The 21,955-nt window shown below is 36.2% G+C and overlaps 1 protein-coding gene and 1 long non-coding RNA gene across 5 annotated transcripts in view; both read left to right on the forward strand.

Annotated features, from left to right (window-relative positions):
* The window catches only part of UBE2Q2 (ubiquitin conjugating enzyme E2 Q2), a 29,966-nt gene extending 8,549 nt beyond the window's left edge, over positions 1-21,417 (forward strand). For 2 of the 4 annotated variants that reach the window (XM_081831454.1, XM_081831455.1), the window contains exons 2-7: positions 2,671-2,772; positions 7,254-7,358; positions 13,275-13,331; positions 16,839-16,979; positions 19,651-19,735; positions 21,321-21,417. In XM_081831454.1, coding sequence (XP_081687580.1) covers positions 2,671-2,772; positions 7,254-7,358; positions 13,275-13,331; positions 16,839-16,979; positions 19,651-19,735; positions 21,321-21,385 — 555 coding nt within the window. In that variant the 3' untranslated portion in view covers positions 21,386-21,417. The remainder of the gene's footprint in view (positions 1-2,670; positions 2,773-7,253; positions 7,359-13,274; positions 13,332-16,838; positions 16,980-19,650; positions 19,736-21,320) is intronic. The other 2 variants (XM_081831456.1, XM_081831457.1) reach the window with 2 other exon arrangements.
* Positions 8,987-10,755, forward strand: LOC145723567 (uncharacterized). The gene is made up of 2 exons (XR_014148736.1): positions 8,987-9,031; positions 9,955-10,755. It is a non-coding gene; the product is annotated as an uncharacterized LOC145723567 (long non-coding RNA).
* Positions 21,418-21,955: the final 538 nt, after the last annotated feature.

The following is a 21,955-nucleotide window of genomic DNA, read 5'->3' on the forward strand; positions in this document are numbered from 1 at the left end:
AGACAAACACTAATCTACATGGTGAAATTCTAAAATTTAGTTGGGTGGTGTTTTTGTTTTTGTTTTTTCCTGTTTTGTTTTTTGGAACTAAGGTCTAGGTGGTATATTCCAAACTAGGCTGAAGAATTTGAAGAAGAAAATGCAATACTCAATAAGTAGTTTTCTTTAAGAACCCAGGATTAATTTTGAAGATAGTTTTTCTTTTAGTCTGTGAATAGCTTTGGGACACACTGAAAATTAGAGAAATGAGAATACAAAATAAACCATTATTGAATAGATCTAATGATGTTTTTTTTCAGTACAGTTTTTTGTTCTATAAAGAACATTTGGTGAAGTGCTTCAAAAATAGTTTCTTTGACTTCAACTATATTGTAATTGAGATTATAGTTCTCACAGCAATGCTTCTTTAATACTGTGTTTCTGAAAAATTGTTTTTCCATAACTAGAACCTAATTGTTTGGCAGCTAGTATCTAATAATAGTGACTTTTTCCTAATTTATAATAGAAAACAGTACAGAGTAAATGTCTATTAGTAGGTGAAAGCATGTAATGCTTTTTTCCGTTAACCTTTAAAAATCAACACATGTAATGGTACTTTAAAAAATATGTAACTATAGCATTTCTTGTAAGTACTCAGTTTGCGATGGAATAAAATATTAGAATTTTATGGGGTTTGAATTAGTTATATATTGCTCTGTAACATGTAGTACCCTAAAACAGCAACATTATCTCACAGTCTCTGTGGGTCAGGGATCTGTGTATGGCTTATCAGGGTTCCCTGGCTTCCAGTCTCTCTCAAGGCAGTAAAGGTGTTGGCTAGTGCTGAAGTCATCTCAGAGTGAGACTGGGAGAGACTCTCCTCCAAACTCATTCATGTAGTTTTGGTAGGATTAATCTCCTTACAGGCCTCAGGTCTGAGGGCAGCAGTTGGTCAGAGGCCTTGCTCAGTCTCTTCCCATGTGGCTGTGGGCTTCTCCATAGGGAGATGGCTTCATTGCAGGGGGAAGGGGGGTAAATGAAAGAGCAGGAGAGGGTAAGCAACACAGAAATTCTCATCTTTTTGTAACCTAATCCTAGAGGTGATATCACATTATTTACTGTATTGTTTGCTAGAAGTGAGTCTAGGGAAGGGAATTAAGGGTATGAATACCAGGTTAGGATTATTGGGACCATTTTAGAGGTTGCCCACTACAGTGTTCAAGAACATCATTGACCTCAGAGCTGTAGCACACAGACAGTGGCTGTACAAGGAGGATGCCTGTTTCAAAAGCCCAGCTTCTGTGGCAAGTGAAAGCTGTATGTACCATATGGTCACTATATCGATGTTTGTTCTGACTTCTAACAGAGATATTTAAGGAATAATCTTAACCTCATTTAAGGAATCTGTTCCTTTAGAAACTACATCCCTCCCTACAATCTGAGAAGGGTTGGAAATTATTAGGAAAAAGGCAAAATTAGGGCGCCTGGGTGGCTCAGTTGGTTAAGCGATTGCCTTCGGCTCAGGTCATGATCCCAGGGTCCTGGGATCGAACCCCGCATCGGGCTCCCAGCTCAGCGAGAAGCCTGCTTCTCCCTCCCCCACTCCCTCTGCTTGTGTTCCCTCTCTCGCTGTCTCTCTCTCTGTCAAATAAATAAATAAAATCTTTAAAAAAAAAAAAAAAAGGCAAAATTAAATGGGATTGATTCCCACCCCCCCCCCCTTTTAGGGCCAATTTTCTAATGGAGAAAAATCTCAAAGTAACTTCTGTAATTATTTAGAGAACAGGGAATATAGGGAGTAAGAAGATTTTTAAAAATCATTTTAGCATTTATAAGGATTTAAAAATATGTGCCTAGATTATAGTCCTTTGCTTTACCTTTAAAAATTGAGTTAGATCTCATGTAGGTAAAGTTTAGAAATGTAGCTTTATTATATTAAAAAGCAAAAGTAGTATGGTTTGAATTTATAAATTATACTTCAAGGTTGGGAGGTGGCTGCTTTTTTTTGTTTTTTGCTTTTTTCTTTTTGAGGGATTTATTTGATTCCAGATTTTAAAGCCTTTAAAAAATGTTAAAGCTGGAGAATCCAGGCCATGATTGACCTTTCTTTGTAAAGGAAGGAAGCCTATCTTTCCTGGTACCTGAGTACCAGTTTTTTTTCAGCTTGTGATAAAACCTAACTTTTGCAGTATTTCTTTTCTATTTTAAATGCTACTACCTACTGGGTAAACTACTTTTTTTGCTTGATTTTTAAATGTTTAAATTATGTAACATGGAGCAGGCAAAATTACACCATAAAACTGTTTTTAAAAAATCCACAAAAAGAGGGGGCGCCTGGGTGGCTCAGTCGGTTAAGCGGCTGCCTTCGGCTCAGGTCATGATCCCAGGATCCTGGGATGGAGCCCTCCATCGGGCTCCCTGCTCAGCGGGGAGCCTGCTTCTCCCTCTCCCTCTGCCTGCCTCTCTGCCTACTTGTTCTCTCTCTCTATCTCTCTGTCAAATAAATAAATAAAATCTTAAAAAAAAAAAAATCCACAAAAGAAATTTTTCTCCATGAATAGATTTTAATGTGTTGTTTTTCTTCTCCTTGATATATTTTACTTGTCATCTTGCCATGTGGTGGTATAGTTAACTTGCATTTCCAGATTAGTCCATATGTAAATGTGTTTAACATGGGTGTCTCTGTAACAGGAATCTTACCCATCTTCTTCACCAATATGGTTTGTGGACTCTGATGACCCAAATCTGACATCAGTGCTGGAACGTCTAGAAGATACTAAGAGCAACAATTCGGTGAGAAAATAAGCCAACCTACTATTTTTTTTCCCCCCTAAAGAACGTTATATGTAGAACTTAAGTGTTAAGAGGTAATATGATATAGAAAAGCCTGATTGATGATTATTTGATAATCTTAAAGGAGCTAAAGACCAGTTTTGTTTGTTTGTCTATTTTTTGGCCTTCAAATTCTGTACTACCTGATATCTTTTTTATTCCCCATAGGTTAAACTTAATTTAGATGAGGAGTTAGGTGGTCTCTTTTCAGTGAATTCTGATTTTAAACCAACCAGACATTTTTGGTAGGGAACACTAGCCAAGGTGGAAGATAGAAAAAGAAAAAAAGACTGAGGTGGATGTGAGGGGAAATAATGCTAGAATGACATCAGTGCTAGTGTTAGGGAATTGCTTTCTCTCTCAGAAGTCTGTAACTGCAGTAATAGTCATAGGTATAAAAAGAAAATGCATTTTTTGTTTTTTGCTTTTTTTTTAATATATGAAGAAATGTAACTTTCCATTTTACAAAAAATTTAAAAATCAGTTTTTGATTATAAAACTAAGCGACTATTGTGAGAGCACTTAGTAAAATAAAGGGAAATAAGATTTCTGCCTGATATAACCACTGTTGACATGTTAGCTATTTCCTATCCATATTTTTCCCTTGCTAGTAAAATACATGGACTCTAATAAATATGTTTAAATAGTTGAGGTCATATTCTATATAGTTTTATATCCTTTTTTAAAATTAACATGGAATGAAAGATTTGACTGCTATCTTCCTAGATGGGCAGACTGCATATTATAAATATGTCTGTTACCTCCGTAGTTTCATGTTAATTTATAAATTGAATGCAGTTAATCCCAACAGTCTTATTTTGGGACTCTAAAGTTGGTTTTAAAGAGTAAATAAAAAAATAGTTGAAAAAAGTAATGAGGAGAGACTTGTCCAATTAGATGTTAAATAAAAATATTATGGGGCGCCTGGGTGGCTCAGTTGGTTAAGCGACTGTCTTCGGCTCAGGTCATGATCCTGGAGTCCCAGGATTGAGTCCCACATCAGGCTCCCTGCTCAGCAGGGAGTCTGCTTCTCCCTCTCATGCTCTCTGTCTCTCATTCTCTCTCTCGCAAATAAATAAAAAATCTTAAAAAAAAAAAATTTTTAAAAATAAAAATATTATGTACTGGCAATGGACTGGACATATAAAGACAATAGAAGTTTAAAAACACTCATGCAATTGAGAATTCAGAATAAGATAAAATACTCAATGAGGAAAAGGTAGATTATTCTATAAATATCATTGGGAGAACCGACCATTTAGGGAAGACCACCTGCCTTGGTCTTTCCTGAGCTCTTATCTCAGATTTTTGTTAAAATAAGTTACAGGTGGTTTAAACACATCTATTCTTAAAATTAACAACAGAAGAAATCAGTTTGAGGAGTATTTTAAGAGTAGAGGCTGGTCTGGAGAGCCATGAAGGTTAGAGGTAAAAATAAAAAGCTAGACAGATACAAGTTCATATTTCCAGTAGGGGAGTGACAAGACAGGGAAAGATAGCCCTTTTACTCCTTTTAGGAGGTTAACTCTAAAAAGATCTACAGATATAAGTTTTGTAATAGTAGAAATGATTGGGTTATTTTTCAGTGTCTAAAATTTTTCCTCAAAAAATGCTCACAAAATGAAATGACATAGAACATAAAATTGGGTCTCATTTTATTTTTTAAAGATTAATGTATTTACATAAAAGAAGAAAACCAGATTACCTTCTACTCTTATAGTCTCTGCCAGTTATTTCATAACCTAGTTTCTTGACAGAATAAGTTGTATTTCCTCACCTTTGCTTTACTTAATTCATTTTAATCTGGATTCTGCCTTCATTGTTGCACTAAAATTTTTTATGTCTAGGTGCCAAATCCAGGGAATCCTTTTTTAACCCTAAAATTGACCTCTCTGCAGCACTTTGTTAGTGGTGATTGTTCCTTTGTTGAAACATTCCTCCATTTAACAAACATTTATTAAAGTCTACCAATCAAAAGCTGGTTAAATAAAAGCTGCTGTGTATAGTTTTATGATAGAGTATTATATTGTAGTTAAAAATAATGCAGCCAGTCTTTCCATAGGAATGCATACAACTTTCAAAGTTATGCAAGTGAAAAGGCAAGGCATAGAATATTGTTTATAGGGCGCCTGGGTGGCTCAGTTGGTTAAGCGACTGCCTTCAGCTCAGGTCATGATCCTGGAGTCCCGGGATCGAGTCCCGCATCGGGCTCCCTGCTCGGCGGGGAGTCTGCTTCTCCCTCTGGCCCTCCTCCCTCTCATGCTCTCTGTCTCTCAGTCTCTCTGTCTCAAATAAATAAATAAAATCTTTAAAAAAAAAAATATTGTTTATAATCTGGCCCCTTTTGCAAACAGTGTTGTAAAAAATAAAAAAATCTGTATCTGTGTGGGTTTATACATACTTTTCTCTTCCTGGGTGTGTATAGGAAACTGTTAATAGTAGAACAGAGAGAAGTATCTTTTTTTAATTGGCTGGCTTCTATGCCAGGCTCTGTGATAAGTGGTGGGTACAAAAGTCAAGTCCTATCCCTGTCCTCTGGGAACTGATAATCTTAGGAGAACTTCCATCAGATTACTGTCTCCTATTTTTATCTCTTAATACCCTGCCTTGGTCTTCCCTGAGCTCTTGTTCCTTGGTCTGCCTCTTCTCATTCCATGCTTTCTCCGAGAAATCTCTTTTACTACTATTGCTTAAATCATGGTCTGTATTCCAGGGATTTCTAAATCTTTATCTTTAGCTAAAATTTATCTCCTGAGTTTCAAACCCATATATCTATCTATATATCCTATAGATCCAGGGAATCTCACTTGGATGTGCCATGGCTGTTCAAAATGATTATATCTAAATTTAAACTTCCCTACCTTGTGGCACTCCAGCACCCCCATTGAGTTCCCCTTAGTAATTCTCTTTGTGATTGTGAGTGGGACAAGATGAAATAATGAAGCTTGTCCCACCCATGGCTGAACCAGGAAACTAAAAGTTCTTTTTTATGCCTGTATTTCCTCATACCTCCCTTCTCCAAACTACCTAGTAAGGTTTTAATACTTGTCCATCTACCTTCTAAATATTTCTTAAATCTTTTCCCACCATCTTAGTTTCTTCCATCCTTCAAATGCTTTTTTGGGGGAGTTGAAATTCCTGAAAGATGTACAACCCTATTTTTCTTGTTGCTTGGTATTACTACCACATTGCTGCCTCTCCCACAGCACTCCCTTAGCTCTTCCTTTGCCAAGGGTTGGAGTGTCTGGGTCTGTGTCCAGGTCAACCTTTCTCATCTTCATTATGTTCTTGAAACAAAACAGAGCTTATTGGAGGGGTAAATCCACAGTGCCTTTTAAGCTTGACGGTTTTTGTTTGTTTGTTTTTATCCTAATCTACTGCTCAGCTTTCCTAATTTCTGCTTGTTCCTTTGGCAACTTTGGAAAGTCTTATTCTTTCTTTGTTGACCCATTCTAATCCAGTTTCTGTTTTCTAGTCCTTCATAAACCTGTTTTTTCATCTCTTTTCCTGGTCAGAGACATCCAGGAAACTGTTCCTGACCAGGTGAAGTAAATTACTTGATTAGCTCCGGGTAAGGTCTACTAAGTATTTAACATTGTTCTTAAACCATAATTCCTAAACGTATACATTGAAAAGTTTTTTTATTTCAACAATGAAAAACATGTTCAAAACATAACTTACCTTGCTTCTTTGCTTGAAGTAAATATGCTTACAAAACAATCTGGATGTAAAAATGGGAATTTAATGAGATACTCCTTGCAAAGTTTTCCTAGTGCATTTTTTTCCCTTTCTTTTTTTTTTTTTTTTGACAGATGCCTAAGAACCTACTAAGTGCCAAGTGTTTTCACAGAAGGTTTCATTTAATCTTTACCATTATAAGAAGTTTTTAATTTTCTTGTTTTACAGATGGGGACCTCAAACTCAGGGAATTAGGTGCTATATCCAAGATCCTTTAGATTCCAAGAGTCTGTCTACTAGACCACATTTGCCTCTACTTTTAAATGAATATGACTGGAATGTATAATTTTATAACCCGTGTGTAACAACACTGCCTCTGGGTTTGTTTGTTTGCTTTTTTTTTTTTTTTGGTCTTGTCGCCTCATTAATGTAAGTGTATTCTTGTCTGAAGTCGCAAGTTTCTAAGAAAAGGAGTTAGCAATTGAAAATTCGACAATATCTGGAGCTCTCCTTCCTCAGCCTTTTTGTTGTTGTCATTCTGCTAGGTATTAGTTATAGGGATTGTACTCAAGCCATAGTAACTTTCTTATACTAGCAGCCCCTAAAAATATTTCGTAAAGACTGTTATTTTATCTGTAGGCTGTAATTGAGCAGTAACAAACTTTTTTCATTTCCTACTGGATTGGTTACAGTAGTCATAGCATTATTCATGTCTTCTAAGGGCTCTTTAACATAATGCTTATTTACTGAAATGTGTTTTGTAGCTTCGTCAGCAATTGAAGTGGTTGATATGTGAACTCTGCAGATTATATAACCTTCCTAAGCACCTGGATGTTGAGATGCTAGATCAACCAATACCCACGGGTCAGGTAAAGTAAAAATTCTCTAGTGTTCAAGAGCTAAAATAAATTGTCTCAAGCAGAAGTAAAACTAGGATGATTTTTCTTCTTATTATGCAACTTATTTAGAAGGTGTTGGATTGTTTGTTTTATTTTAGATACTAAAAATAACCTGTTTACTCTTTGGAGCTGCTGGTATTTACTATGACAGGGAAGCAACTGCCTCCCTCCCCACTACCACCTTTTTGTTGTTAACATTCCTGATTTCCATAACTGTTCCTTCAGTTGTTTGCCTTTGCTTATTCATTTGCCTTCACCTGGAATGCCATCGCCTTTTAAGCCTATCTCTGCTTCTTAAGGCTTAACCCAAATGTTACTTCCTCTAGTGCCCAGAAGTGCCCACTAGTTCACCACCACCTGTAACTTTTCTAGATTTCCAGATTTACCTATTTAGGGCATAATTTACTGACTTTGTACTATAAATAAGGATTTAGCTCTTATACCACCTACCTTCTCACCCATCTCCCTTCCTAAAACACCATTATATTTAGTCATATGAATAATCACTGTTTATCATTAGGACTTTGTAGTGTAGAGTTTTCTCTTGTGACATTTCTTGTAGAGCTCTTTGTTTTGCAGTGTCCTCCTCATAATAATAATTCTTAGTTTAAAAAGTCATGTTCTGGGGCGTCTGGGTGGCTCAGTCAGTTAAGCGTCTGCCTTCGGCTCAGGTCACAGTCCCAGGGTCCTGGGTTCTAGCCCAGTATCAGGCACCCTGCTCAGCGGGGAGCCTGCTTCTCTCTCTCCCCCCCCCGCCCCCACTGCTCTTCCTGCTTGTGCTCTTTTACTCTCACTCTCACTGTCAAATAAATAAATAAATAAAATCTTAAAAAAAAAAAAGTGATACTCTGGCTCTTTTCTTCGAGCTCTTGGCTCTTCTAGAGCCTTTGGTTCTTTTGCACCAGTCTTGGCAGGTTGGTCTCTGGGCTGGCTGTGCAGCTGTCATCTTGAAATTTTTGTCTCCTCTGCTAGTGTGGATCTATTGTTACCTGGTCTCATGTCATCTTTCTTGCTTACCCTTTCTCATTTTGCCTGAGTACATCTTCAAGTAAAATTCTAGCATGAAGGAGTAGTACATTTTTTGAGTTCTGACATCAAAAAATATATGACCAGACCACCATAGGGTTGAATCTTGGTTCTGCTTATTAGCTGTATGACCTTGTGATAATTACCCAACCACTGTGTGCATCAGTTTCTTTTTAAAATGGGGGAAATAGTAGTACCTATATTTTGCGGGGAGCTATGAAGATTAAATGAGTTAGTATATGTAAATAATTTAGAGCAGTGCATGGTTTATAGTAAATGCCCAGTAAATGTTAACTGCTATTATATTTTACTTTGCATTTGGTTGATGGTTAGGTTGAATATATAATTCTGGGTTAAAAATCATTTTTCCTCAGAATTTCAAAGACTGTTCTGCTATCTTCTAGCCAACGGTGTTGTTTAATTTAAGCCTGATGCCATTCTAAGTCTTACTCATCTATGCGTGACTTGGGAAACTTTTAAGAGATTGTCTTGGTGTTCTCAGATATCACAATGGTGTATTTTTAGTTGTGGTTTTTTGTTTTTGTTTTTTCATTGTTGCTGGACACTCAGTATGGATGTGTCTTTTCAGATGTGGGTTCCTTTATCTTTCTCCTTGGGTAAGTGTTCTTGTATTTTTTTCTGTGATAACTTCCTCCTTTCCATTTTATTTGTTCACTTTTAGAATGCCTACTAATGGGATTTTAGACCTCTTTGCTTGAGTCTTTGTATCTTTTATATTATCTCCATATTCACTTTTTAAATTTCAAATTCTGAAAGTTTTTCCTTCAATTTTTAAAAATTTTATTTGGACAGCATAACTTTTTGGTTGTGTTTTATTTACTGCTGCTTAACCTCTTACCCCAAACTTAATTTATTCTATTTATCACAGTTGTGTGGGCTGATTAGGCTTAGCTGGACAGTTTTTTTCTGCTGACCTCACTGCACATTCAGATAGTGGCTGGGACTGGTGGTCATGACCTGAGCCGAAGGCAGACACTTAACGGACTGAGCCACCCAGGCGTCCCTAAAGTCTAGGACAGTTTAAATAAAAATTCAACTGGGTCCAATTTTGCCTCCCATGAGCTATCTGGAGATAATTTTGGTTGTCACAACTGGCTGAGGGGAGTGCTATGGGTGTTTTGTGGGTAGAGGGGATGTTACTAAATGTCCTACATGACAAAGAATTATCTAGCCCAAAATATCGGTACTTCCAAGGTTGAGAAACCATGGTTTAAATAAACATCTGAGCCTGATCTGTTTTTCTCTTTTTCTGTATATTAGTCTTCATTTTTTCCATTCCTTTAGTCATTTTTAGTAATTTTAGATTCTAAAAAAATCACTTCATCTGTACTTTTGAATCTATGGTTATGAAGCTCTTTTCATTTCTAAAGTTGTTTTCTTTACCATGATTACTTGTCAGAAGCTTGTCTGTTTTATTATACTGGTCTTTTGAAAGAATCAGTCCTTTTATTTTTTTAAATCTAATTTTCTTTTTCATTTTTGTGTGTGTCTTAACTCTTTTTTTCTTTTGCCTTTCTAGTTTATTGGACCACTGTGATTTAAATTGCTTTAACAAACATGTAAAGGTACACATTTTCTTCTGCATGCTATTTCACTTCATGGCATAGGTTTTAAGATTTAGTATATTTATTTTCTAAATAGTTTGTATTTCCTAAGTGATTTCATTCCATCTTTTGTTCATATTACTTTGTTATATTTCACAAGAAGTTGTATAGGTGTAGAAAACATATAAACATGAGCGTAATAGTTACAGTAAATACCTGGGAACTACCACCCAGCCCCGACCCAGGTGAAGAAACAGACTATTGCTAGTACTACAAACCTTCTGCACGTTCCTTCCAGATGATCATTCCCTTCAATGCTAATCTTTTCCTTTTCCCTAGTTTTTAATCATATATATCTGCATTTCTGAACAATATGATTTAGTATTGACTTTTTAAGCTTCATATTGAGTCATACTATATGTGTGTTCTTTGTCTTTTGCTTAACATTGTGTGTTAAATTTATTCATATGTGTAGCTGTGGTTCTTTTTCATTGCTGTATTTATTCCATTCTTTGAACATACCATTACAGATTTATCCATTTGAGTTGATTGCAGTTTGCTATTAGGAACAGTGTGGGGCGCCTACTTGGCACTGCTGGTTAAGCGTCTGACTCTTGGTTTTGGCTCAGGTCGTGCTCTCAGGGTTGTGAAGTTGAGCCCCACATCAGCCTCCACACTCAGAGCAGAGTCAGCTCAAGATTCTCTCTCTCCCTCTCCCTCTGTTCCTCCCGGATGTGCTTGCGCTCTCTCTCACTCCCTCTCTCAAAGAAATAAATCTGTCTCTAAAAAAAAAAAAAAAAAAAGAACAGTGTGCTACCATAATCATTCTTGTCCATATTTTGTGGGATACTTGTGTAAGCATTTTTCTGGGCACATACTTAGAAGTTGGATTACTGGAGCAATTTCTTCTTAAACCTAAGAGTTCTTTAGAAAAAGTTTTTAACATTCTCAGGTGGCCTTTGGGCTATTTTTAGTTTTTCACTACAATATGGCCTGTAACTTCTCAGCTGAATTATCAACAATTGCTTAAACTTAACCATTGGTGTTACTATGTCTTTGCTTATTGCTGTGTCTTATATTCCATGGTTGCTTCCTACTCTGAAAATAGATCCCTTACTAACGTTCTCTATTGTTATTTTTAGAAAGGATTTCTAGGAATGCGTGGAGAGTGTTCCTTGAATATCAGTGTCTGTTTTTATTATTCATTCAACCCCTATCCGTCTGACTGTGTGCAAAGTACTCTATAGAGGTGCTGAGGATCCAGTGGCAAAGAAACAGATATGGTGCCTGTCCCGATGGAACTAGACATAGAATTCTAAGTTCATAATTGAGTCTCTTCTAGGTTCTTTACGCTTTTATCTTCCAGTATTTATTGTTACAGATGAAAAGCCTGATGTCTGGTTCTTCTTTTCCTATATATTTGTTTTCTTTCTGGAAGTTGGTATGGTTTTTTCTTTAACTGTGAAGTATAGGGTTTTACTTTTCAGTATTCCTTTGGGGCATTCAGAGCCACTTAATATTCTGAAGTCTTTCTTTAGCTTGACAACCTTTGTCTCTTATTTCTTTCCCTCAGTCTTATGGGTAAATAGCGGATGAATATTAGTTCTGGGTATTCCTATCTCCCATTTCCCGTAACTCTTCTATTTCAGTACCCCTTCCTCTCCCCACCCCCTATCTCCTTTTTTCTCCATATTCTAAGGGAATGTCACAGTTTGGTCATCTTCTTAATCATAAATGTTTTGTTGATTCAAATCCATTGTGCTCTCTGGTCCTTCTACTAAGTGTTTTTTTCCTTTATCTTTTTTTTTTGAAGAGGAAATCTTTTTTATTTCCCAGAACTGTCTTTTCCTTTGCATGGTTATCTTTTTTATGTTTTGTGGATACAGTATCTTCTCAAGTACTGCTAAGGATTCCAATTAGATTTTTTTTGTTTTATTTTCTTCATTAATAATGCTTCAGGTCACTTGTTCTGTTTGTTTGACTTGGTGCCTTTTTTCCAGAGTGCCGGTTTTCTTCAAATGTCTGGTGATACTTGGTCATCTGCTCATTTATAGATGAGGTATACCATTGATCACATTGTCAGTGGTTGATGTGAGTGCCCTCAGTAATTGTCACTCTTCTCTGCCTGGTTTGTACACCTGTGCTCTGGCTATGGCTTGTGAATGGAGAGGTACTAGCAGGCAGACTTTCCAGCTCCTGAGTTCAAGGAAGAGATGAGTGAGTTAGATTTTGCTGCTGTGTTGAGTTATATTTTTAAAAATGTCTTTTCTCTGTGGTTCTGACACTTATACTAAGAGGCCATCAAGTTAGGCCTCCTATGTAAGAAAGTGATCCTTGGGGCACCTGGGTGGCTCAGTCGTTAAGCGTCTGCCTTCGGCTCAGGTCATGATCCCAGGGCCCTGGGATCAAGCCCCGCATCGGGCTCCCTGCTCAGCGGGGAGCCTGCTTCTCCCTCTCCCACTCCCCCTGCTTGTGTTCCTTCTCTCGCTGTGTCTGTCTCTGTCAAATAAATAAAATCTTAAAAAAAAAAAATCCTTACCAGCTGTAGTTGGAACAAATACAGCAAGTATTTCTAGAAGGAAAAAAAAAATCATACTAACTTTATGCATTGTGTTGTGAACTCTGCTCTGGTTCAGAAAACTTGTCTTTTTGAACTCTGCCAAAACTAGGTATGAAGGCCCTTCCTAAAACCCCATCAGATTATTTGTGAATGAGTGGTAAATTGTAGAGAAGTATTCTGTGGTAAATGACATGTTGTAGAAAAGAAAAATGGCTCTTTAGTGAAATGGTGATCATTTTACAATTTTGTAGTTTTGTAAAACATCTACTCCTTTATAACACATTTTACCTTTTAAAATGTGAGGAATGTATGGAAAGATTTAGGCTTTTCAAAGTTAAAAAGGTAGATATTTTAAGGAACCTATGGTTTGGGATATTTGTTTTAAGTGAAAGAAGCCATTCATTGACCTTATATACATAGCCATAGATATAAAATGTTTTCTTATTTTAAATTAGAATATTTTAAATTTTTTTCCAGTTTTGCTTTATATTGGACTAATTGCTGTTGTTTATTCTCAAGGCATCTATCAAGTTGAATCGTTCAAAAAAAATTTTTTTTTAAAGCTGATAAATACTGTCACATCAAACCTGGATTTAAAAGTAAATATTCAACTTTAATAAATTCTATTAGTGGAACTAGAGTGACAGATGACTGATAGTTTGTCCCTAAAGTCTTCTAATGTCCTCAGTATGTGCTTATTCTGTGCAGCCCTAGCAAATTGGTTTTGTTTTTCAGAATGGGACCACAGAAGAAGTGACTTCAGAAGAGGAGGAAGAGGAAGAGATGGCTGAAGTAGGTATTTTATGTAAGAATCATGTTTTATAAATACCGTACCTTCATTTTTGAATATTTTTGAATCTCCTTTATAAACCAGTGTTAATGTGGAATAATGAAAACCCCATTGCATTTGAAATTGAATATAATTTCTAAAATCTGGCTTTAGCTTTAATTAATGATGTTTTTGAGCAAAATGTTTGATTTCCTAGAAAATCTCTTAACATTTAGCATTAAAATTATATTTACATTTAATAGTAATCAATGCTTAACCCATATTTGGTTATTTTTAAGAAGAGGAACTGCTAAGTTTCAAAAATCCTGAATTTAAATAAAAGGAGAATTTGAGAACGTTTCAAGGACTACTCACTAGAAGTAATAAAGCTATCTCATGTTGAAAAACCATCTAAGAATTTGGTAGGGCAGATTCTAAGACCTTGACCTTAGGCCAGTTTAGTTACCAGGCACTGATATAATTTTAGAGGTTTTCAGACTCTGAAGCTTTGTGTTTAAATTCTGTGTCTCTTCATTGACCATGTAAAAGGTATTTGAGTTCCACAGTCTTGATTTTAAAACCTTCTTACTGGTTTGGATCTTAGAATTAATTCAGGTTATTACCTTATTTTCTTGATGTGCAAAATCTTAAATCTTAAATACACTTCTTAGAATGCCTTAAAACTCAAGAAGTAGTTGTGGTTTGTTTTGTGAGTCTGGGAGCAAAATAATTCTTTTTTTTTAAGATTTTATTTATTTATTTTACAAAATGAGAGAGACCACAAGCAGTGGGGGAGGGGTACAGGGAGAGGGAGAAGCAGGCTCCCCACCAAGCAGGGATCCTGATACAGGGCTCGATCCCACGACCCTGAAATCATGACCGGAGCCGAAGGCAGATGCCTAACTGACTAAGCCCCTCATTTGTCTCCAAGATAATTCTTAACACTGTCTAATTTGTATGATTTTTTTGGGATAGTTTGTTTTTCACATTTTCATGCAGTGTAATTTAGGTAGAATAAACTGCAGGAAAATAGTAAACCTTTTCCATGGGTTCGGTGTCCGATGAAATAGAGATTCTACTCAGAGTTTATGTACTTCTCATTTTTTTCCTTTGCAAGATAATATAAAGAAGGGACAGCAACGTTTAGGGAAATCTAGAAAGATAGGATCCTGGATTTCAGAGATGTCAGATTAAGATAGGAGAAAATATAATCTAGGTAACTAAAATAATGGTAAAAAAGGCACAGAGCAAGCTTTGGGCATGGTGTGTTTAGGTGCATTGGAGATTGACGTGTTGGAGTCATGGAAAGCAAGTTTGGCTAGAAAAGCAGATGGCTTAAAGTCTTGAATTAGAGACAAATATGTTTATATTTGGTGTGATTGTTGAGAAAAAGGCCTTGAGCAGAGAATAGTGTGCTGAGAATGTTGTTTTATAAAGATAATCTGCACAGAACAGAATTCATCATTAATACTCAAGTGGAGAAGATTTTTGGATAGGAATGTGGCTGTGTTTAAAGGTGGAGGAGGAAGAGGAGATCCAGACTAAGGACATTTCTGAAGAAAATAAGTGTGGAATAGAACATTGGGGCTGCAAGGTACAAATCAGGGGAGGGAGCTCCATGAAACATGGAGTCATGGACAGAGTCTCAATAAGAAAGGAATGTTAATAGGGGTTGAGGAGATGAGAGTCTAAAGAAAAAGACCATTGGGTCTGGATGGAAGTGGTTTTTAAACTGGTCTACAAATCACAGTGAATTAGTTTCCTTAAAAAAATGGAGATAGTAATTATCAGCTACTCCTTTAGAGATTTTGATGATTGAAGTAAAGAGAAGTTAAGATAATAGAAAAAGGTTAGGATTTTAAAAGTTCTGCATAGATTTGTTTAAACAGGAGTAGATGATATGGAAAAGGAGGAAGGAGAATGATGTAGTGATTAAAGATGTTAGCCAAGGGCTGCTATTCAAATTCATAGTCTAATTTTTTCCCTAATTATAAGAATCAGTAGGTGCTCACTACAGAAAACTTGGAAAAGAAAGAAAAGCACTAAATGTCTCTAGAGATTATTATTTCAGTATATGTCCTTCTAGCCTCTTTTTTTTTTTTTTTTTAAAGATTTTATTTATTTATTTGACAGAGAGAGAGCGAGAGCAGGAACACAAGCAGGGGAAGTGGGAGAGGGAGAAACAGGCTTCCTGAGGAGCAGGGAGCCCGATGTGGGACTCGATCCCAGGATGCTGGGATCAAGACCTGAGCCGAAGGCAGATGCTTAACGACTGAGCCACCCAGGCGCCCTCTAGCCTCTTTTTTTTTCTGTCCTTATTTTAGCATGACTGAGAAACAAAGATTGTATTCTTTGTTTTTCATTGCATTATTTTTTCCATTTAATACATTTTATTTAACCTAATATATTTAAATTATTGTCATTTCAACATGTGATATAAAACAAAATTATGAGGCCTTCATATTTTTTCTCACTAGGTCTTCCGAATCGGGTGTGGACTGTACATTTACAGCACATCTGAGTTCAGACTAGCCACATTCCAAGTGCTCAGCAGCTGCAAGAAACAAGGGTCTGCCCTGCTGGACAGCACAGCTCTAACTAGTATAGGCCCTGTGGTCGCCCAGGGGTGCCCAGCCCACAGCTCAACCCAGGGTTGTGGTGGGGTCCCCCCCGGTGGGTTCTCAGGTTTGGGTTTGGGGCTGCTGCACTGCCTCACCCCCAGGCAGCAGCCAGAAACAGCTGAGACCCAGTTGAGCACAGAACCTGGCGCCCACAGTGGCCAACTTTGTCCACTCACTGTGCCACCATCCTCACCACACTTTTGTTTCATTATTGATGCAGAAGAAACAATTATGCTATGTTGGCATTTTAATGGTCTTCTAATATTCCATGGAACTGAGTTACCTGCTCTGGGTTTTTGTTTTGTTTTTAATATTTATTTGAGACAGAGAGCGCCCGAGCAAGTGCAAGTGCGAGCGGGAGAGAGGGGCGGATGGGAGAGGGAGAGAATCTCAAGCAGACTCCACACTGAGCGGAGGGCCTGCCACTGGGCTCCATGACCTGAGCTGAGCTGAGATCAAGAGTCAGATGCTTAACCAACTGAGCCACCCAAGACCCCCCTGCTCTGGTATTTTTGCACATGCAGTTTTGTGAGGGGGTTTGTGGCTATAAAGTTTAAATAGGCATCTTTATCCCCAAGTCTGTGTTCACATTTTAAATTAGTTCCTTACAATAGATTTCTAGAAGTCAAGTTACTGGAACAAAGCATAAATAAGGTTCTTTATACCTAATGCTAAACTGTTTCAAAAGTTCCTCTTAATAGGAGACTTTTTGGTAATAGTTATGACTTTACAAATCTATTAAATATGCTTTACTCCGTTTGTAGCTTTTAAGCAAAATGTAAGATCTAAAAGGAGGGAACCTGAACTGAATATGAAGGCTTTTTTCCCTTCCCCATTCTCTGTTCCCTGTCGAATCAAGAATAATTTAACTTATGCATAAGTTTCAATAAGCTAATATTTTTCATGTAGGATATAGAAGACTTGGATCACTATGAGATGAAGGAAGAAGAGCCTGTTAGTGGAAAAAAATCAGAGGATGAAGGAATTGAAAAAGAAAACTTGGCAATACTAGAGAAAATTAGGAAGACTCAAAGGCAAGACCATCTCAATGTAAGTATGTGCCAATATCTAGAACCTGGACTTTTGGGATTGAGTAATTATAGGTAATAATATAAAACTGGGCAAGTCATTAAGAGACCAGTCTAGGCTGCTCTCCTCCACCCTTGCCTGTGTTGTGCATTCAGCCATTTGTTGCCCTAGTGGGTTGTTGTTGTTGTTGAAGTGTCTCATCTGTTGGTAGCTTTCTACCATGCTCATCTGCTTTTTACGTGCTGGAATTAACCTGCTGTTCACTGTATACACACCTCCTTTCCAGACTATATCGCTTACCCTTCTCCTATGAGATCTGTGTATTTAAATTTAGTGTCTTCTACAAAGTACAGTTTAAATTCTTCTCCACCTCTAACCAAATCAAAAGTATTTTTTTCTTTTGACTTAACATCACTTTCATGTGAAGTTGCATGGGGCATGAAACGAACACTGAGTCTGGTAATAAACACAGGTATGTGGCTTCAGTTTCCTCAACACGAAAATATGGATAATATATACCTTTTGGATGATTGCTGAGAAGGATAAATGAGAATGATGCATATAAAATGCCCAAATTAGGGGCATTTTTGTTTCAACACTTCCTTCTCATTTCCTACCTTGTATTAGAGCTCTTTATCAAACTCGTGACATCTGAGGACCTTTGTCTTGGGTATAGGTTCTCAAAAACCAGGAATGAATTATTATGTAGGGAGATGCCAGGTGTTGTAAGCAGATAGATTACTCTCTCCTTCAGTCCAGCTGTATTTAATTGGCAAATCTTTTTTAGAGAGCAAAGAAATTTAGCTCTGCCCTTATCTTATTTAAAAAAAAGTTTGTAGCATTTAAATTAATGATAACTATACTTTCTATCTCTTGTGACTGCTTTCCGTTTGGATATTACAGTCAAAACGAACACAAATTATTGAATGTTTTCACATGAGAGACACTAAGTACTTTAAATTTTACATACCTTCCCCTTCAACCTTTATAGCCACTTTATAAAATATTGTTCCTATTTGTAGGTGTGAAACTAGGATTTAAACCAGTTAAGTAATGTACTCAAGGTCACAAAGCTAGGAAGTAATAGCTTTGTGAACGTGATTGCCACCCATCCCCCAAAGTGTAGTGCTGCCATTAACATTTTGAATTTTACATGATCAGTTCTTTTTTTTAATTGAGGAATTCTAAATGTGAGAAATAGTTGGCATTCATATTCAGTCTTAGAATAAGACATTGGTGCATTTTCATTTTTAAAGAAATGCCAACATTGAAAAGAACTGAAACTAGTTGCATGCAGGTGAACATGTTATTTCTCAGTTTCTTAATATGTAAAGTAGACCTTCAGTATAACATTCTTCCTTATAGTCTGACTAATGAAACTGTTTTAGTTGATAGTGTAAAATGGTAAGGGCCATCTAGTATTTTCAAAAATTGATGGTGATGCTACATACTTAAAAGAATAGCTAAAATTAAAAAAAAAAAATTAAAGAATGGCCAAAATCAGGAACAGTGACAACACCAAATGCTGACGAGGATGTGAAGCAATAGGAATTCTCACTCCTTGCTCATGGGAATGCAAAATGGTACAGCCACTTTTGAAGACAGTCTGGCAGATTCTTAGAAAACTAAACATAATTTTTACCACGTATTCCAGCAGTTGCACTCTTTGGTATACCCAAATGAATTGAAGACTTATGTCCAAACACCTGCATACAGATGTTTATAGCAACTTTATTCATAATTATGAAAACTTGGAAGGAACCAGGGTATCCATCCCTTCAGTAGGTGAACAGATAAACTGTGGCATATCCTGACAATATGGAATATTATTCCCTGCTAAAAAAGAAGTGAGCTATCAAACCATGAAAAGACACAGGAACCTTAAATCTACTATTACTAAGTGAAAGAAGCCGATCTGGTGAAAAAGATACACAACTGTATGTTTCCAACTATATGACTTTCTGGAAAAGTCAAAACTAAGACAGCAAAAAGATCAGTGCTTGCCAGAGGTGGGGTGGAGGGATAAATACGTGGAGCACAGAGGATTTTTAGGGCAGTGAAAATACTCTGTATGATACTATGATGATGGATATGTGTCGTTAGGCATTTTCCAAACCCATTTAGTGTACAGCACCAAAGATGAACCTTAAGGTAATTTATGGATTTCACTGGTAATGATGTGTCAGTGTAGGTTTATCAGTTTAGCAAATGTACTTTCTGATGAGGGATATTGATAATGAGAGAGACTGTGTGTTGTGGGAGCAGTTATATGGGAAATCTCTGTACCTTTCTCTCAACTTTTCTGTGAACCTAAAAATGCTCTAAAAAATAAAATCCTAAAGAGAAAAAAAATTAATAGTTTAAAAAAAATCATTGGAGTTTGAAATAGGTTTATACTAAGTTCTAGGCTATTGCAGGAACCATGGTAATCTAGACATGTTGGTTAGACTTTTTTTTTTTTTCCAGATGATAAGAAACAGTAAATGAGCCAGACTTGTCCCGCATTTTATATTTCTATTGAAACTTCATAATCCTCAATTCAATTAAACTTCTTTGATTTTTTTTTTTTTAATGTCGAGATGTGATCTGTTTTTATAATCTCATTGTAAACTTTCATTTCAGGTTTATATACCTGAAATCTTCAGTTATTTGACTCCGTAGATCCTGGTAAACAGCAATTTTTATGTTGCAGGGTGCAGTATCTGGGTCTGTGCAAGCTTCAGATAGACTTATGAAAGAGCTCAGGGACATATACAGATCACAGAGTTATAAAGCAGGTAAGGACCTCTGGATCTCTACTCTGTTGTCCTTATGCTGTTTTCAATTTTCAGGTAGTAAACTTCAGTTCTTACAATGTTACTGGATAGAAACAGAAATGGTTATTAACTTTATTTTAGGGATGTGAAATGCAGATTTAATCAAGTTATTAATAGATGTGGAAGGTAAAATAGGATGAGTTTACTTGCTCTTTGGGTTTTTGAAAGTTGTTTTTATGGATACCTCATAATTTTTTTGTCTTCTTGCTGACTGGGATTAACTCATGATTTTTAGCTTCTGGGAAAAGTATGAGTAATATCTGCTTTGGAAAGTAAATAAGATACATATGTTATTGTATGAACAAAGAACTATTGCTGAGTTGATTTTTATGATTTTTCCTTATTTTTTGAAAACAAAATCAACTTTTATTGTATAAGTGGTTATGGTATCACTTTAAAAATAGGTGGGGTTTTTTTATTCATTTCATAGTTTGACTTTGAGTGTTCTTTCTTGCCCAGTAAGACTTAAATATTGTGGAACCGCTCTAATTGAAGTAAAATTCCCTTTGGTTGTCAGAGATTCTAACTACATTAAAATAAGGGAAAGAGCCAAATTTTAATATGTTTGAAAAGTTAGCTTTGTGATCCGTTCAGTAATTCTCAGAGTGACCAAATCTAAATCTTATAGCTTACTTAGTAAAAACAAAAAGCAAAAAAAATTTTCTGCTTTAGAGTGCAAGGTAAGCCAAATTTGACTCTTGATTTATTAGAAGTTTTGGCATCCTGTTTTTCTTATTAGAAGTCTAAAAGTTTATCTGTAGAAACTTAAGTGCAGTTAAATTTTTAAATATGGGTTTACTTTTAAATGTTAAATAATTACTTGTTATAGCATTGTTTGTAGTAGCAAAAAATTAAAAATTAATCAGATCATAGGGTTGAATTGGTTAAATTATGGTATATCCATAAAATAAATTTCCATAGAGTTATTAAAAAATTGACAGTAGACTTCTTATATACTAAATTGGAAAGATGCCCTGGAAAGTTGAAGAAAGATTATACAACTATGTAGAGGGATTCCATTTTTATAGAAATATTTGTATATGCATAAAAGAAGAGTCTTAAGGTACATAAGATTTTGCATAATTTTTCCCCTCCCACTCACAGTCAGACAGTTTCTCAACTCATTAAAAAATCGTCTTCATTGATGGCTTTAATTATCTGTTAAGAGCCTAAGCTACTCAGCTCCAATGGCAAAATATTTATAATATAGCTTAGTTCTGTGTTTTAATAGCAAAGTTTCTAGATTTTGATGGTTATTTAGTGTGTTCATTTACATTGAAGTAGTAGTTATAAGATCAAATAAAGAGTAACCTAGAGGCTCCTGGGTGGCTCAGTTGGTTAAACGTCCGACACTTGATTTTGGCTCAGATCATGATCTCAGGGTCGTGGGATAGAGTCCCACATCAGGCTCCACACCCAGCTTGGGATTTCCTCTCTCTCCCTCTGCCCTTACCCCCACCTCTCTCTTTAAGCAAATAAACAAACAAATAAATAAATAAATAAATAAATAAATAAAAAGTAATCTACGTGTTCTATATCTTTACAGGGATTTATTCAGTGGAACTGATAAATGACAGTTTATATGACTGGCATGTTAAACTGCAGAAGTAAGTGACTCTTACATGCTAACCCAGTCTTTGTAATGACAGACTATCACAGCGGAAATTTTTTTCCCCCTAATTTGATACCTTGTACGCTATAGTTTTTACTTAGAACTTTAGACTGTGTTTCTATAGAAATAGTTCTCAGGTTGTTAAGATAAGCTGTTTCTTGGGCTTAAATAAGTGAAGTCAGAAAGAGGAAGAAGAAAAAGAAGGACCAGCTGTGGGATAAAGTGTTTCATGGAGTTAGTGAGATAATTGGGAAGTATAGAAACAAAAGTGTGTTTAATAACCTGATTGACCGTGATAACCAGTTTATATTTGAAATGAGGAATTTGAGTAGGACCTCAATGTGTAGAACAGTTGTAGACAGATTCAGATTTTGTTAGTGATTTCACTTTTTCTGGTCTCGTCTGTGATAAATTTCTCTCCTTGAACCCCTTGGCTAGTAATACAATTTTAGAGAAGCAGATTAATTTTTTTTGAGTTCTTGAGAAAATTTATATACATAAGACTTCCCTAGGATGACTGCTAACTTTGAATCTCCTTGGAATGGATTTAGAATACTGTGACCTTTTTG

The sequence above is a fragment of the Leptonychotes weddellii genome, chromosome 9, assembly GCF_054177405.1.
Source record: "Leptonychotes weddellii isolate Sample4059 chromosome 9, ASM5417740v2, whole genome shotgun sequence".
Classification (NCBI taxonomy): Eukaryota; Metazoa; Chordata; class Mammalia; order Carnivora; family Phocidae; genus Leptonychotes; species Leptonychotes weddellii.